The 18,399-nt window shown below is 47.5% G+C and overlaps 2 protein-coding genes across 8 annotated transcripts in view; one reads left to right on the top strand and one right to left on the bottom strand.

The window, feature by feature from the left end:
• Nucleotides 1-7,871, top strand: part of TEX38 (testis expressed 38) — a 47,358-nt gene extending 39,487 nt beyond the window's left edge. For all 4 annotated transcript variants that reach the window (XM_089337392.1, XM_089337391.1, XM_017346323.4 and 1 more), the window contains one exon: nt 7,144-7,871. In XM_089337392.1, coding sequence (XP_089193518.1) covers nt 7,144-7,748 — 605 coding nt within the window. In that variant the 3' untranslated portion in view covers nt 7,749-7,871. The remainder of the gene's footprint in view (nt 1-7,143) is intronic.
• Nucleotides 7,872-9,446: 1,575 nt separating this feature from the next.
• The window catches only part of EFCAB14 (EF-hand calcium binding domain 14), a 46,535-nt gene continuing 37,582 nt past the window's right edge, over nt 9,447-18,399 (bottom strand). For all 4 annotated transcript variants that reach the window (XM_070078553.2, XM_008265292.5, XM_089337382.1 and 1 more), the window contains 2 exons: nt 17,124-17,249; nt 9,447-12,830 (listed from right to left, as the gene is read on the bottom strand). In XM_070078553.2, the coding sequence (XP_069934654.1) occupies nt 12,655-12,830; nt 17,124-17,249 (302 nt within the window). In that variant the 3' untranslated portion in view covers nt 9,447-12,654. The remainder of the gene's footprint in view (nt 12,831-17,123; nt 17,250-18,399) is intronic.

The following is an 18,399-nucleotide window of genomic DNA, read 5'->3' as shown; positions in this document are numbered from 1 at the left end:
CCCGCCCCGAGGCTGCTTCTCAGCGGCTTCCCGGCTCTGAGCCGCTTCAGCCCGCGCTTCTCTCATCTGCGCGGCTTCCCAGCTTCGCACGCCCGCACCACGGCCTCGCATTAGCCCCACGTTCCCTATCTATTCACGCCCCGTGCTCTCTCTGCACGCGGCGGCTTCCACGAGTCACACAGCACAGCTCACGTTTCCGCCACCGGTATTCAGTCCAAGTTCCCCAGGCTAACCTGGCGAATTCCAACCTGGCGGCCCACGTCTCTGCCTCTGGTTCCAGATTTTCGCCTTTTGCTCCCCGGGCTGACTTGAAGAATTCCAAGATAGCTTACGTCTCCGCCTCGGCCTGCACTCGCGGCTTCATCCTCCCTAACATATTTTTCTCTACCCGGTATGTTTCCTAACTTTTCTTCCAACAATATTCCTCCCTCATTTCTCCTGGCTTCTCCCCACAGTCCGTGGTGTTCCTTCTAGGTTTCACTTTCGCTTTCAACCTGCAGTCCGTATCTGAGTCTAAGTTTCTTCTTGCTTTCACTTTAAATCCTAACTTCTTTCCCACAGTCCGTATCCGAGTCTATGCCTAGGCTTTCGATAGCTTCTTCCGGCACCTTTTCTGTCCGGCTTTTCCCTAGGCTCTTTGCTAGTCTCTCTCTCCGGTATTTTCCACTTCTTCTCGTTTCTTTCCTCCTAGGTTTCCTATCCGAGTCACGGCACCATTATGTCGCTCCCCCTCTTCGTGGAGGAACGACACAGGACCCTGCGCTGTTCTTTCGTCTGCTCGGCCCTCCCCGGGTTTGCTGCTGGTTCTTCCCGGGTTGGCTACTGACCCTTCCACCTCTGTGGAAGAGCGGTTCCCCCTGCCACATTCCCCACTTCTGCAGGGGAGCGGCACACCGCCAGCCGGCTCTCTCGGGGGCTGCACAGGTGTTCCCCTTAGATGTTCCTGGTGCATGCCGTCTCTCTCCTCCTTTATAGTCCTCCTCCGCCAATCCCAACTCGGCTGCCCACACGCCGAGTACGCTGCTCTCCTCCAATCAGGAGCAGGTCCTGCTGTTTATTGGTTGAACTGGAGGCAGCTGGGTAGAAGCTGTTTTCTCCTCTCCCAGCGCCATATTGTGGGAGAGCAGATGCATAGAATAAGTCTTAATTCCAGTAACTTAGTCTAGTCCGAGTTGCTCCCCACACATATAGGATGCCAGCACTGCAGGCTGGGACTTTAACCTGCTATGCCACAGCACTGGCCCTGACCCTTAATCTTTTGTAGGGCCTCATGTTGTTTTCCTGTCCATTTTTGTGGGCCAGTATCAGAACCCTTTGCAGGGGTGGGAGTGTCCAGCCTGTGGCCATCTATGGCCCATGAAATCATTGGTCTGGCCCTGCCAAGGCAACCACAGGCAGGACCTGAAATTAAGTAAACCTGGAACAGGGTGATTTTTTAATGTGATAATTTTGTATGGCCCATGAATGATTTATAAATACCCAAATGGCCCTTGGCAGAAAAGAGGTTCCACACCTATGCTTCAGGGCCTCATATAGGGATTTGACTATCAACCTGAATCCTGCATTCCAAATCCTGTGGAAGCCTGTCATTCCCAGGAATGTTCTTATCTGTTTCTTCCTGACAGTCCTACCTACAGTGTAGCTTTCCTTTCAATTAAGCAAGAAAGCAAATGGCTGCAATGGCTGGGGCTGGGCCAGGCAGAAGCTAGGAGCCAGGAGTGTCTTCTGGGTCTCCCACATGGGAGCAGGGGCCCAAGCACTTGGGCCATCATCCGCTGCTTTCCCAGGTGCATTAGCAGGGAACTGGATTGGAAGTGGAGCAGCTGGGTCTTGAACCGGTGCGCAAATGGGACGCTGGCATTGCAGGCAGAAGCTTAATCTGCTACACCACAACACCAGCCCTAGATAATACATTTTTTATCACAGCCACCAAGCAGGTAGCTACGTGGTCTCAGTGACCTGAATCCTCATGACCTCTTCAATGTTCCAGTTAGGATCTGTCTGTGGGATGACCGTGGCTTCCCCGGCATATCAGCTGGGATGTTGAGCTGCCAGGGAATCAGCATGGGGCTTTGATTTTGGCCCAGATTTGCTGATTTTTCTCCATGGTGCAGTGGGTACGTTGCACATTGATAATGTGTAGGTCATCCCAGGCCATGTTAAAGGCCAGAGTTAGAGCCTGAAATTCCTCAGTAAACTTTGTAGAGTCTTCTGAAACCCTCTCTGTATTGATTTACATCAGTCTTGGAAAAAGAAGCATGCATGCAGTGTAATTGTCTCAGTATCTCCCATCATTTGGCCCGGTTGTCCATAACCCCAGGGCTTTCTGTGAGGGAGGTTATGGGTTTGGTCATGAGAGATCATAGGCTTCATTTTTAACATTTTAGCCAGGCATTAGCCTGCCTGCTACTTCAGGCCCAACCTTCCCACCTCCAGCAGTTGCTGGACAGAGTAGACATGGTTAGGTTAAGAGGAGTTAAAAGGAGTTAGTCTGTAGTGGGTCAGAATGGAGTAAAGAAAGAAAAAACTACACCAAGTCTATCAAGTGCAAAGGAGGCGAGAGTCGGGAGAAGGATTCATTGGCTGATTTCTGGGTGGGCTTCTACCTCCTGGCTGGCTCAGCACAGATGTTGTAGGATGGCTGAGTATACTTTCTTCTCTCTGGTGCAAGAAAGAATTTGATGACCAGATGGATGTGAAGGTTAACAGAGGAATGAAGTTTATTTGTAAGCAAAGCAAAAAATATACACTTGAGAGGGAGTGTGCGTACACTTGAGAGTGAGTTGTGCCCCACGAAGTTTATAGAATTTGGAAGCATAAGGGGTGGTGTCCAGGGCAGAGTTTAATAGGATAGTCATAGGGGGCAGAGTTTGGGGTGGGTACCACCTGTTTCCTTGCCCTTTTATTTTTGGAAATTTAGAGATATCATGGCATGAGGTACACGATGGGAGTAGGAGTGCCAGCCTTACTAGTTTAATTATAATGATATCATTAGCTAAAAGTCATTGTGGAGGCACAGTTGGAAGCCATGTTGGTTATTTTTGGCAGCCCAAAAAGTGGTTAAGTTAAGGACTGTGTCTTTAAATCTGAGTGAGCTGGTGAGATGGAATGTCACTGCAGGTTTTGAGCAGGGGGATAACATGATGTACCGAGGGTTCATTTTGGCTGTTGGTGGAGTTTAGGGTATGTGGGACAAGAATGGAAGGTCTCCCAAGGGTGACTAATTTGTCCTAGCATACCTAGGAATTTCTTGGTTTTAGCACAGAAAACCCCATGTGTTGAGAACCCCTTTACCCTCCAGTCATGGAATAACTGGGATGGTTTTTTCACCCTATGGGAAGACCAGCAACCTAAGTGAAAGATGGTGGTACTTGGACTAAAGTGACAGAGAAAGGGGCTGGTGTCACGGCGCAGCAGGTTAAGCCTCGGCTTGCAATGCCAGCTCTGATCCAACATCCCACATCAGAGCGCCAATTTGAGTCTAGGCTGCTCTCCTCCCCGCCCCGCTTCCCTCTCCCCCTTCTCCTCCTCCTCTTCATCCTCCTTTTTTTTTTTTTTTGTTTATTTTTTCTTTTTTTACAGGCAGAGTGGACAGTGAGAGAGACAGACAGAGAGAAAGGTCTTCCTTTTCTGTTGGTTCACCCCCCAATGGCCGCTGTGGCCGGCGCGCTGGGCTGATCCAAAGCCAGGAGCCAGGTGCTTCTCCTGGTCTCCCATGCGGGTGCAGGGCCCAAGGACTTGGGCCATCCTCTGCTGCACTCCCGGGCCACAGCAGAGAGCTGGACAGGAAGAGGAGTGACCAGGACAGAATCTGGTGCCCCGACTGGGACTAGAACCTGGTGTGCCGGCACCGCAGGTGGAGGATTAGCCTATTGAGCCATGGCGCTGGCCCTCCTCCTCCTTTTTAAAATATTTATTTATTGGGGCTGGTGCTGTGGTGTAGCATGTAAAGCCGCCACCTGCAGTGCCAACATCCCATATGGGTGCCAATTCAAATCCTGGCTGCTCTACTTCTGATCCAGCTCTCTGCTATGGCCTAGGAAAGCAGTGGAAGATGGCCTAAGTCCTTGGGCCCCTGCACCCGTGTGGGCCAATTGGGGTGTGAACCAGTGGATGGAAGACCTCTCTCTTTCTCTCTGCCTCTCTCTCTCTGTGTAACTCTTTCAAGTAAATAAATAAATCTTAAAAAAATTTCAGATACTGGCAAGGAGGGATGTCAACTAGGCTGTTGGATATAAGAATCTAAAATTGTAGGCTAGGGGCCGGTGCTGTGGCACAGTAGGTTAATCCTCTGCCTGTGGTGCTGGCATCCCTTAGGGGATCCGGTTCTAGTCCCAGCTGCTCCTCTTCCTGTCCAGCTCTCTGCTGTGGCCTGGGAAAGCAGTAGAAGATGGCCTAAGTCCTTGGGCCCCTGCACCTGCGTGGATGACCCAGAAACTCCTGGCTGCTGGCTCTGGATCGGCTCAGCTCCAGCCGCTGTGGCTGTTTGGGGAAGTGAACAAACAAATGGAAGACCTTTCTCTCTGTCTCTCTCTCTCTCTCTGACACTGTCTGTAACTCTACCTCTCAAATAAATAAATAAAATATTTTTAAAAATTCTAGGCTAGAGACAGAAAGTTGTGAGTAGTTAGCTTACGCTTGATCTTCAAAGCCATGAGTGTGGATGCGATCACTGAGGGAATGAATGCAGGTGGAGTGCTAAGTAAGGACTGAGCCCTGGTGCACGCTAACATTTAGAGGTCAAGGAAAGAGAAATCAGCAAAGCAGACTGAAATGCAGGAGAGCCAGTGGTGAGCAGTCTGTGGAGGAAACGCTGTGCTAAATAGTTCCGTAAGTCATCCACTGGGGAACTATAAAGAGAGGATTAATTAAATGGTCCCAAGAGACTGAGCTAGGGCCAGTGGTTCAAGCTACGGGGAGGGGGACTTGGGCTTAGACTTAATTATGGAAGTGTTTTCTGAGTTGCCCATAAACGGATCAGAGTATCTCAGGGGGTGGTGAGCAATCCCTGACTCAGCTGAGTCTTGGGGGGCAGCTGTTGGCCAGGGAAGATCTATCCCCGGACTGAAGCATCTGCTGGGAGTGGGACCGGACAACTCTCCAGATCCTTCAGACTGGAGGTGATGTGATTCTGGGAGAGAAACTGGAGGACAGTGTGGGGAGGGTTGAGCCTTGGAGGATAAGCAAGGTGGGGAGGAGCACTCCTGGAGCTGTGCGAGCTGAACTCCGGAGAGGCAGGCACGCAGGGCCCCAGGGAGTCTGGTCTGGCTGTAAGGGAAAGTGTGTGAGGATGGGAGGGAGGTGAGGTTGGGAAGAGCCCCCCAGGGCCTAGTGGCCAGGGTGCACACTTGCCACCTTTTGCTGCAGGGAGGCAATGGGACAGAAACAACGTTATAGGAGCCAAAGGAGTGTTGGCCAGCTCTTTCCCATGAACAGATTTTCTCCTGACAACTTGGTCAGAGATGTCTTTTTTTTTTTTTTTTAAGTTTGATTTATTTTTATTAAAGAGAGAAAGAGTCTTCCACGTGCCAGTTCACTTCCCTAAATTCCTGCAACACTGAGGACTGGGCCAGGCCAAAGCCAGGAGCCTGAAACTCCATCCCTGTCTCCCGTGTGGGTGGCGGGGACCCAAGTATTGGAGCCATCACCTGCTGCCTCCCAGGCTGTGCAGCAGCACAAAGCTGGCTCAGAGGAGAGTGGGGACTTGAACCAGGCACTCTGGTATGCGGAGCAGGCAGCCATCTGCTGTACCACAGCACTGCTCTGCTCAGAGGTTTCTGGAGGAAAGGGCGCCTCCAAGCTTTGTGTCCTTCCTGCCCCAGCTCCCGGCTGGGGACAGAGAGCCATCAACGGTCTCCTGAAGACTAACTACACAGGTAAGCCCCTGAGAAAGTGAGGGCGTTTTCCTGTGGCCTGCTTGGAGGGTTCACTACAAGGGCTGGAGGGGACAATGTAGGGAGTGGGCCAGTATTGATGGAACGGACAGACACAATGCCCACAAGGCGCCATTTCCATCGAGCAAGGGCCACTCCATAAGCCACCCATGGAACGTCCAGTGCTCAGAACCCAGTGACCTCTTCTTTAAGGCACAATGGGCCCTGGCCATTCTGGGGACCCCCATTGGCTGGACAGATGAATGAGTGAGTTCTCTCTCCTCAGAGCCATCGGCAGGGCACCGAGGCTCAACCTTATGGATTCCCAACAGGAGGACCTGAGCCTCCCTGGTGGTAAATGTCCTTCCCATCCCTGCCCTTGCCTTGTGCCCATGGACTTGGGAGTAAACACACAGAGAACAGCCTTTGGTGTGAACAGGGGGCGTGGCCCGTGTGGAGGAATGCTGATCACTTAGGAGACAGCCTACTCTAGAAACCTCAGGCGTCCCTGAGGGCAGAGGCCATGCTCTGCCCAGTCAGAGGAGTTGCTGTGGGTGGGACGCTGGTACTGCTGTCACCTGCTGAACTGTGACTGCCTTGATGGCCTTGCCAGTAGGGAGACTGACCGACTGGATGGGTCTTGGCCTGGGAACCATCAGCATGGATGAGCCCAGGCAGGTCATGCCCTGTCTAACCTAGCTTTCTTTTCTTTTTTTTTTTTTTTTTTTTTAAGATTTATTTTTATTTATTTGAAAGACTGAGTTACTGAGAGAGGTAGAGACACACACACAGAGAAGTCTTTCATCTGCTGGTTCACTCCTCAAATGGCTGCAATGGCTGGAGCTGAGCTGATCCAAAGCCGGGAGCCAGGAGCTTCTTCCAGGTCTCCTACGTGGGTGCAGGGGCCCAAGAACTTGGGCCAACTTCCACTGCTTTCCCAGGTGCATTAGCATGGAGCTGAATTGGAAGTGGAGCAACTGGGACTCAAACTGGTGCCCATATGGGATGCCGGCACTGGGCTTTAACCAGCTGCACCACAGCACTAGCCCCAAAGGTGGCCTCTTAAGCTCCCTGGGAATGTAGCTTTGACTAAATGAGAAAATGATGAGGCAAGTCAGTGAGGAAGGGGGGAAGGAATGGAGAGTAAGTAGTTAAGTGGATGGAGTGATTGATGAATGGGTTAAGTCAAGGAGAAGAATGCAAAACAGCTCTGGCCCCACATTAGAGCTATGGGCCATCTTGCCTTTTTCTTTCTTTCTTCCTGCCTTAGTGTGGGTCTCACTGTACTTTGGATTCCTGGGGCTGTGTTCTGTGGCAATCGGCAGCTGCATTCTCTTTCTGCATTGGAGGAAGAACCTGCGGCGGGAACAGCGTGCCCAGCAGTGGGTGGAGGTGATGCAAGCAGCTACATTCACCTACAGCCCTCTGTTGTACTGGATCAACAAGCGCCGGCACTACGGCATGAATGCAGCCATCAACACGGGGCCTCCACCTGCTGTCGGCAACCCTGAGACTGCCGTCCAGAATCCAGATCCTCTGTGGGAGGCCAATGTTCCTGAAGGCAGGGGCTATGCTGTCCAAGCCAGTGCCCCCAGGGTGGAGGCCCCTGCTCCCCTGCAGCCGGCACTCGTGGTCCCACAGCAGCCCCTACCTTCCCCAATGCCACGGCCCCAGGCCAGCTCCCCTCTCCCGATTCCCACCTTTCAGGAGGTTCCCTTTGCCTTATCCCTCTGCAACCTTCCTCCTGTGGTGAACCACTCTGTCTCCTACCCTTTGGCCAGCTGTCGTAAGATAAATGGCCGCTTCCATTCTCTCCCCACACTGGCCCATGGAGACCACTGCTTCAATGCCAAGCCTTTTGCTTCAGAATTGTAGCCTCTTACTGAGGGTGAGAGCCACAGGGATTGGGTAGAATAGGAAATGGAGACATTGAATACAAGCGGCCAGGTCCATCTCGATGTCACATTGTGAAAGACCAAAATAAATGTTCCAGGCTCCCAAATGTCTCGTTTGCCATTTGGAAGGTGATGTCCATTCCCTGTCTGATGGGGCACTTTGCTAAACAAGCTGGGGACAAATTGGGACTGGAGGTTTGCTGTGAGGAGACATAGAACCCGCACTTGTGGGTGGACTCAACATCCCTCCATCCAGTATTTATTAAAGACCAACATGTGTGCCAGGTTCTGGGCTTGGTATCCAAAGGCACCGCCACCCTATAGGATATGGAGGGTACACAGACTGGCAATGCACCGTGGCTAATTTACAGGCCAACCAAGGCACCATGAGACTTGTGAGCCACACTGCACTACAGGCTGAACCGTGTTGTCGGTTCCACGATGTGTTGAGTTTTTACTGGGTTGTCTGTCCATCATCTCTAACCCCAGAACCTTGCCAAATGGCTATGAATGAGCTTCCTCTTACAGATGAAGAGGCAGATTCTAAGGGCACGTGCCCTGTCTAGTGCTTTAGTTCACATCTGTCCTGCACGGAAGTTCCCTTCCCCAGCAATGTCTTCCTAGAACGTTTCGGGGGATGCTTTAGTGTGTGTAGGGTGCTACTCACTTGGTCCAGAGATTGGCTTGGAGGAAGGATTGGTCTGTGAACCCTCTACAATTAAACAGAAATCCGGCCGGCGCTGTGGCTCAATAGGCTAATCCTCCGCCTTGCGGCGCCGGCACACGGGGTTCTAGTCCTGGTCGGGGTGCCGGATTCTGTCCCGGTTGCCCCTCTTCCAGGCCAGCTCTCTGCTATGGCCCAGGAGTGCAGTGGAGGATGGCCCAAGTGCTTGGGCCCTGCACCCGCATGGGAGACCAAGAAAAGCACCTGGCTCCTGGCTTTGGATCAGCGTGATGCGCCGGCCGCGGTGGCCACTGGAGGGTGAACTAACGGCAAAAAGGAAGACCTTTGTCTCTCTCTCTCTCACTGTCCACTCTGCCTGTCAAAAACAACAACAACAAAAAAACCAAACCAGAAATCAAAATATCCATAGTTTACATGAGGGTACTCCAAAAACATTCATGGAAAAATGGAATTAACTATTTTTAAAAATTAATTTAATTAATTATTTTGGTGCAGAAATTTTGAAGCCCATGCAGTTTTTTCACAGAATGGATTCTCCATAAACTTTCTGGAAACCCCTTGTTATCCATCTTAAGGGATCCATGGGCCCTCAGAAGTTGATTCACTGCATGGGAATGCTAGTTATTTTTTTACCTTCTAGAAGTCCTAAAAAAGAGAGTAACGTTAATATTGGTGATCTAACCCCAGTTTAAGACAGCACAGCTCTCACAGGATATACATTCTTCCTTTCACTGTATTGTAAGCGACCCACTTTTAAGCTCTGTGTGTAGTCCTCTGTGTGTGCGTGTGTGTTAGGTGCGAGGGGTGACACGGATGGGAAGAGAAACAGCCAGCAGTGGGTGGAGGGTGGCCCTCTGGAGCACCACCATCACCAGGACCACGTGTTGGTCCCTGCTGTCAAAAGGAGGACGGAGCCCACAAAAATAGGGTTCAAAGCAGATTTTTCTTCTTAGTACTGAGGAGGGGTTGGAGGGAGTCTTCAGTCAGACACAGTGAGAGAAAAAGGAAATGTTTTATTTAAATTAAAAATGGGTGAATTACTGATATGCAATAAGCAAAACTCAAATCAAGTCACAAACCTTGAATTCACTTCCCAAACAATCAAAATTACATATAATTACCAAAATAGCTCCAGTAAGACAAAGCAGATTTATATTTCTTAATATGAGAAAACGGCAAGGTAGGTTCAGTTCGTATAACAAACAATCCACGCTCTACAAGTCTCAGGAATACCCAAATGTGTTCCAGTTTGTATACGAAAGAAGAGACCGCATCTAGATGGTGCTGGTAAGCGAGCCAATGAGGTGTGCAGCAAACAAAACCTGTCACTGAGAACAACAGGCCATTAGGTGTATGAGCCCATCGCAGTCAAAACCCTCCACTGTGACCAGTGGGACCGGCAAGGGGGGCCAAACAGCCAGCAGCAGGTGAAGCGTGCGCCCGCCCACTCCGCTGCACGAGCCCCAGCCCTGCACGCCAGGCACCCCTGTGCCCTGCAGAGGCCACGGCAGTCATCTCAAAACCAGGCTCTCGATTCTTTTGGTGCTTCTCTCTATGTGACCTTTTTCCTCTGGGATTTACGGGGAGGCTCTCTGCACACACAGTATACCAGACAGTACAAGGCACGAAGAAAACAGGACCAAGAATAGGGCTATGGGGAACGTAGCAAAGCAGCAGGAGGAACTGCCAGTTGGCAAAGGTAAGATTTAAAAGCAAAATCAAAACTGCAACCAAACTCGCCATTACCCAACCTCCCTGTCACAGCTGAGGTGGCGCAGGTGAGGTCTGACTATAGGTCAGAGCAAATCACAGGCTGGGTAAGTGAAGACAACAAATAGAACCCCCAAATTAACACGAAGAAGGCTTATGGGGCTCTTTGCTCAAGCTGCTGAACTTCAACTTCGAACAAGAGAGTTCGAAACCTGCCACCTCTGCCTGGAGCTGAGGCAGTGTCTCAGGCAGGCCGAGGGTCTCGACAGGCCCGAGTGCAGCGAGAACGCCTCCCCAGGCGTGGGAGGGGTGAGCACGGCACTGCACACTGGCTCAGGGATGAGGCTGGCCACACAAGCTTGAGGTGGGAAGGACAGAAGAGAAGCTAAAAAACCAAAATGACTTCTCCACTTACACAATTCTGTGATGCAAAAGAAATGCACAGACAACAAAGAGTTAAGGTGTCCGGAAAGTATCTGCCAGTGAATAAGAATTTGAAACTAAAAATGACAAGCTACATTACCCTCAAGTATATTTCATATAAATCAGTTCTCAAAAAAAACTTTCCAGGTACAGACATACTATTTATGGTACAGTATATACAAATACAGCAGTATAATTCAATTTATTGCTAGAACTTTATTTGGTTGTTACAAAATCAGTAAGGGTGTATATATTAAAAAATGGGAGGGGGGATGGAAGGCAGCCAGAAGAATAAGAATTATCTTCATGTTTCCTAAAGTGCCAGGTTAATTTTATATTATATTTGAACTTTTATGAGAGAGTGAAATAGCACAGATAGGCAAAGGCAATGTTAAGGAACAAAGAAATAAAAAAAGGAGATGCCTAAGCCATAATGAGAAAAGACACATCCACGGGAAAAGACTTCCCCCTGCTGAAGCTAAACTTTAATACTTCTAGAAAAAAAATGTAAGGCTGGCCAACACCAAGATGAACATTGTGTAAAGAAAACAAAACAAAGCAAAAACCAAAACCAGCCCCGAAAGGCTGAAGGGGACTACACCACCCGACAGCTGATCCAGCCACGTGGACAAAGTTAGAACGGAATCGATCGCTACTCAAGAATCTGGTGCCATGAGAGCTTCCTTGCTTCCCCTCACTTGGCCTACAGCAACGTTAGGTTTCATGGTTTCTTCCTTACTGTGTTGCCCCAGAACTGCTTCTAGGACCACACAGCAAGTCCAGACTCGACATGCAGGGGACATGGAAGTCTTACTCCCTCCAGCTCAGGGACCTCCGAGCCAGGTCCGCGGAAGTGTTTAAAGGGTGAAGGATCATGCTTGCTGGAATTCACTTTGAAAACAACTTGCTATCATCACGTGAACGCCCCTGCTGTGGGCATCCTCTGAGCTGGCAGGTCTAAGGAAATGGAATACGACTTCCCGTGTCTCACTTCACCACTGTTTTGGCCTTACTCATCCAATAGAGAAATGTGTCAGGTTCCCGCTTAGCCCCCAGGAGAGATCTTGAGGGGTGTGGTTTCTGGGTCAAAACGAAAGGCATGGCTGTCCTCTAAGGCTCCGCTGGCCAGGCGGTCAGTGGCCGGGAGACTTCAGTGCTGCCATTTAGAACGGAGCTGGTCCCAGAGCAGGGAGCTTTCAACAGCTTTAAACAGACTGGAGTGGGCAGTGGGGGAGCACAATCCAGTCCACCCGGTGGGGGAGACCCGGCAGGGGAGTCGCTCCCACTGGTTCATAAACCTAAAACAGGATTAAAAATAAGAACCCCACCACCACCCCAAAAGTTCTCTGGTTTCCGGGGCGGGATTAGCGGAGGGAACAGAGAATCAGACTCCTCCTTTCCTGAGCCTGGAGCCAGCGCGCCCCCCACAGCGTTTACTCCCTGATTCTGCTCCCCAGCTCCCAGGCCACACCCGGGCAGCACCTGGGGGACGCTTTCAGGAGACACGGACACAGTTTCAGCTGCGACCCAGAGCAGATAAGCGATTCTTATAACAAATCATTTGTTCAAAACCACTCTTCCTATTTTCCACACAATACGCACAGTCCTTCCTTTTGTTGTAAAGTTACAAACAGAAAAGGCCTGTCTTTGAAAGGAAAGACATTTTCCGAGTCTCTATAAAGTGCAGCTAATTTAAGGCAAATTTATGTGAAATATAAAAGGTGGCTTATTCTCTCTATATACACATTTCCCAGTTTTAAAAGGTAAAGTTTCTTCCTCTCAAAAAAAAGAGAAAAAAATGAAGGTTTTATTTCTTTTTTCTTGGAAATTTAAAAATGTAAGATCTGGCTTCAGGAAATCATAGATTTCTGAACATCATTATATAAGTAAAATGGTCTTTTTTTAAAAAAATAACTTTTCTATAGCTTCTTCAAACAAGTTACAAGGAGGCAATGTGTCTGCTACAGTGGTCTGAAGGACTGATGGGTAGGCGGAGGGTTATTTTGTGAGGTGAGTAGCCTTTAGGTAGTCGGGGTGTATCTCCATTTCTGAAGCAAGCCTGATGAAGCTAGACACCTACAGCGACTCTCAGCTCCAGGAGCGAGTATCTCCCATCTCCGTCAGAATCAAATGTTCTCAAGCGCTCTGGTTCTGGCAGGGCAGAACCTAGAGTCTGTGAGATTTCCTGGTAGGTCAGCTTCCCATCCACGTCCTGGCCAGTCTTGTGGAATAAATCCTGAAGATCTGTCAAAAAGGAATTATAAAAATACAGGTAACTTAAGTTAAAAGTAGCCTCCATTGAATTTAAAGCACTAAAAGAAAAGGTAAACAGAAAGGCTAATTTTTGATCCTTTAAGAGCAGGAGGATCATAGGGCCCTCCTCCCCCTCCCCCTGCCCAGCAAAGCCGTGTTGGGGAACTACAGGAGAAAGGGTGGAGAGCTTGCTCTCCAGCCGCGCCTTCTCTCCAGGTTTTCCAGAGTTTAGTCTTAAGTTGGAGGAGTAAAAGGGAATGCAGAGACCTAGGGAACTGCTTGATGGGAGCTAGCTGAGCCTCTTGTGAGACTTCTTCCTGGATGGCTGAGTGGGGACTGGAAGCACGCTTCGAAGTCTTTAGGAAGTAGAAATCCCAAATACTCAACGTCTTCTCAGTTTTGATGGGAAAACCAAAGCTCAAAAAGGAAAGTAACTTGCTTAAGGCCACTTAACTCTTTTTTTTTTTTTGCTGGTGGTAGGACTTTTTTTTTTTTTTAAAGATTTATTTATTTGAAAGAGTTACAGAGAGACACAGAGAGAGGTCTTCTATCCGTTGGTTCACTCCCCAGATGGCCGCAACAGCCAGAGCTTTGCTGAACTGAAGCCAGGAGCCAAGAGCTTCTTCCGGGTCTCCCACATGGGTGCAGGGGCCCAAGCACTTGGACCATCTCCTACTGCTTTCCCTGGCCACAGCAGAGAGCTGAATCGGAAGAGGAGCAGCCAGGACTAGAACTAGCGCCCATATGGGATGTCGGCACTGCAGGCAGCAGCTTTACCCGCTAGGCCACAGCTTCAGCCCCAAGGCCACTTAACTCTTAAATGGCTACATAAGGACAAAATTATCTTATTATCTAACTTGTTGCTCTTTCTACTACATGACATTGTCTCTCTGGATCCAGAAATTAGCAAGCTTGATAATCAGGGACTCAAAACCACAAGGAGATGCCACTTCATAGTCACTAGGGTGACTGGACTCTAGAAGGGTCAGCGAGGATGTGGAGACAGTAGATTGAGTGCACATATACTGCTGATGGGAAAGTAAAGTTGGTGCAGTCACTTTGGAAAACAAATTGGCAGTTCCTCAAAAATAGTTAACGGGGCCGGAGCCATGGCACAGTAGGTTGGTCCTCCGCCTGCAGCGCCGGCATCCCATATGGGCGCCGGTTCTGGTCCCAACTGCTCCTCTTCCCACCCAGCTCTCTGCTGTGGTCTGGGAAAGCAGTGGAAGATGGCCCAAATCCTTGGGCCCCTGCACCCACATGGGAGACCTGGAAGAGGCTCCTGGCTCCTGGCTTCAGATTGGCACAGCTCCAGCCATTGCGGCCATTTGGGGAGTAAACCAGTGGATGGAAGACCTCTCTTTCTGTCTCTCCCTCTCACTGTAACTCTACCTCTCAAAGAAATAAATAAAATCTTAAAAAAAAAAGACAATCTTAAAAAAAAAGTTATCATGAAACAGCAATTCTGTTCCTAGGTATACACTGAAGAGAAATGAAAATGTATGTCTACATAAAAATCTGCATACAAACATTCATAGCAGCATTATTCCCAATAGCCCAAACTGGAAACATCCCACGTTTCCATCAACTGATAATCAGTTAACAAACTGGGCTATGTCCATGTAGTGGAATATTATTTAGTCATAAAAAGGAAGGAAGTATTGATAAATGTTACAACACGAATAGACCATGAAAACACTATGCTAAATGGAAGAAACACATTGAAAGAAGGCAGCATAAACAAGGCCATGTGCTGTTACGATCCCACTTACATAAAAGACCCCAACAGGCAAGCTCTTAGACAGTGGATGGAGAGCAGTGGCTGCAAGGGGCTGGGCAGTGTTTAAACTCTATATCATGTTTTCTCTTGGGATGAGGACTATTTCCTGGAATTAGTGGTGATGGCTGCATAACATTGCAAATATACTAAAAACCAGTGAATTATAGATTTTAAAAGGGTCCAATGTTATGATATGTGAATTACATCTCATTAAAGTAAAAACAAACAAACAAACAAAAAAAAAGAAAGGACTAGATATCTTTTCAAAGCACTTTTTGTATTCAGGCCGGCATTGTAACACTGCCTTTCAAATAAATAAATAGATCTTTTAAAAAAAAAGCCTTTGTCTTTTTCTGTGTTTGTATGTTTATACACATATACATATTTATTTTTTTGTGTGGATAAGAAAGAAATACCACCAGTTGATTTGTATTTTTTTTTTTTTTTTATTTCAAAGGCACTATTACAGCCAATAGGATTGGAGGATTTCTATCAGGAGTCTCTTGTATTTTCTCAAAGGCCCTATAACAAACACTTAGGAGGGCTGATTATTGTATAATATTTTAAAAAGACTTGGTTGTTTCCCCATAACCAAATAGAAGATAGATGATTTAATTTCTAATATGAAAGAGGGTCAATGAGTCTGATGTTTCTTTAAAAATATTCCTGAAATTTTTTTAAAGATTTTTTTTTATTATTTATTTGAAAGGCAGAGCTACAGAGAGGCAGAGAGAGAGAGAGAGGGAGAGAGAGACAGACAGACAGAGAGGTCTTCCATCCATTGGTTCACTCCCCATTGACTACAATGGCTAGGGCTGTGCCGATCAAAAGCCAGGAGCCAGGAGCTTCTTCCGAGTCTCTCATGTGGGTGCAGGGCCCAAGGAGTTGGGCCATCTTCTACTGCTGTCCTAGGCCATAGCAGAGAGCTGGATTGGAAGTGGAGCAGCTGGGACTTGAACTGGTGCCCACACAGGCGGTGGCCCTACCCACTATGCCCCCTGAATTTCTTTGTGATTTTCCTTTTTTCAATACCACACCTGAATTCTCTATGCCTCTTGTTTGGTACGTAGGAAAAATGAAAATGTCTGAAAGCAGGGACAATAGTTGTGGTACCAAGCCTGGTTTACAAGCTGTTGTTGTGCACAAGCTTCAAACAGGGCCCACTCTCACTCCTATGACGGGCCTAGCAATGTCCTAACAAACCTCAAGAAATCTCTGAGAGCCAGAAAGGTTGGTGGGCTCTTCTTCCTAATGCCTGCCACCAAGTGGCTAGCTGGAAAAATGTTTTGTTGTTTTTCTCTTTGTGCATGAGTTTACATAGCATCCTATGCAGCTGGCAGCTGCATTCAAATAAAAACGATTGCTGCTTCAGGTCATTCAAAAGTATGAGCATTTGAAAGTGACCAAAGAGCCTCTCCCCATTCATCCCCAGCAATTCTTCTGTAATAACGGAGAGGGGGCAACCTGCATTGTCACTAAATACAACTGAACGCTCTCCCTCCTCCAAAGAAAACAGAAAGAAAATAAATCAGGATGACACAAAAAAGTGACCACATTTCAATGGTGTTATAAATGTTTGAGTCTTCTATGCTTTAAGCAATAACTGCAGCATGCAGAACACTTAATCATTCATTTAACAGATACGCACATGTACAAGGGTACTGTGCTAGGGTAGGAGTTAAATTTTGTATATTCCCAGTCAATTATAATAGACTGACATGTACTAAATAGGGAAAACCACAAAATGTTAAGGAGCACACAGGAGTAGTCCAATCCAGTCCTGGGAGGGAAGGAAACGCTTCCTAGTGGAACAGCATTTAAGCTGAAATGAACGGCCACGGCGGGAGGACCGGAACAGATGCTCCAGGCAGTTGGCAAAGCAAACACAGTTCTCTATGAATCATAACCTTCCTATTAATGTTTATTTTGTTGATTTTCAGCAAAAGGGCCCCTCACTTCTAGAAGCACCTGACAAATAGGGTCAACTTTTACTCTGCTAATCTCCTGTGTCTTTATGCCTTCTCTACTAGACTGTAATGTCCTTGAGGAAAGAGAGACCACATCTTACACTGTATTCTTACTGCTTAACACTGGATTTAATGAGGCACTCATTGACTGAATGAAGACCTAAAAAAATTAATAGAGAAGACAACACAGTACACAGGTCCTCAGAGTACAAACTCTGGTGTCAGAAAGTATTGGTTTGAATTCTGCCTCAATCAGTTATTTGCTGTGTGAACTCAGGCAGGTTCCCTGACAGTACAATGGGTCTAATACACAAACCTTTGTGTTTGCAGGATGGTTACCAGGATCAAACGACACGATGTGTATCAAGTATCTGGCCTATATGAAGTGTTCAATAAATGTTTTTTAAAAAGTGGGGGTGGGGGAAGTGTCCTAAATCAGTATATATGAAATACATGAAGCTTGTATAACTTATTTAAAATTAAAAGTTATTACTTTTAACTTTTCTGACATTACATTCCAACAACATAAAAATTTACCTTCAATGCTAGAAATTCCTGGCAGGGAGATAGGTCTTGGTTGGGTAGCTTTCTTAAGTTGGTCACCAAAAGACTGTGAAAATTTTGGCAATGCTGATGGCTTTGATGTAGAACTCTGAACTTGCTCTGTAATGAACACATAAGGTTTTAGAACGACCTGATGCCAAACCAAACTTTTAAGGCATTTGCCTATATTTAAGAGAAATAGTTGAGAATTAAGTAGCATAGTGACTGAATTTAAAAGCATTAAAAATACTGGCCAGTAAAGACAGCCAGTATTGCATTCAATTATAGTCAGTTCCATCAGAAGATTTTATAGTACAAGTTAGCATTACACATATTTAATATTAAAAATTTTTAAAAATTTGAGATATACACACACATATACATGCACACACACACACACACAGACTTCTCATTCGCTTGTTCTCTCCCAAATACCTGTAACAGGCTGCACTGAACCTAATCCAGTTATCCCATAAAGGTAGCAGGAACCCAACTACTTGAGTCATCATCTTCTGCCTCCCAGGGTGCACTTTAGCAGGATCAGGAGAATGGGTACTCAAATTCAGGCACTCCAACATGGGACACAGGTGTCCCAAGCACAGTCGTTTAATCACTAGGCCAAATGCCTGCCCCACATAATACATGTTTAGATGGTAAGCATTTAAGCTGCCGAGAGACAAAAACATAGTGGCTGCATATTAAAGCTTTTCTGACATCCTGGAGACATGCTATAAAGCCTGCTCTAGGGGAACATGTCAATATCCGGGCTGGTGCTAAGAGTGTACTGTAAGATTATGTAAGACAATGCTGGGACAAGGTCTCTCAAGTTCTATCTCCTAAGCAAAAGAAAATTCAAGATGGCAGGCGTTTACCCTGGTGATAAAAGCACCTGAGTCCCTCTTGGAGTACCTAGGTTTGCTTCTTGGCTCCAGCTCCTGACTCCAGCTTCCTGGGAGGCAGCAGTAAAGGCCCAGGTAATTGGGTTCCTGCCACCCAAATGAGAGATCTGATTTAGTTCCAGGCTCCTAGCTTTGGCTAGCCCAGTCTAAGCCATTGCAGGCATTTGGAGAGTGATCCAGTAGACAAGAGCTCTGTTTATAACTCTTTCTCAAAAAAGTAAATAAAAAATAAAACAAATTCAAGAAAAGTTTCAGTGTTTTTCCAAAACTGAAAACTTCTTGTTGTGGGGAGGAATCAAAGCTCACACAGCCCAGGGTCTTGGGTACACCCTTTGTAGAGCTGATGTCAGGGGTGACTGATGCATCTGCTA

The sequence above is a fragment of the Oryctolagus cuniculus genome, chromosome 7, assembly GCF_051225735.1.
Source record: "Oryctolagus cuniculus isolate XC-2025 breed Fujian yellow rabbit chromosome 7, ASM5122573v1, whole genome shotgun sequence".
NCBI lineage: Eukaryota > Metazoa > Chordata > Mammalia > Lagomorpha > Leporidae > Oryctolagus > Oryctolagus cuniculus.
This window is presented reverse-complemented; position numbering and strand designations above follow the sequence as displayed.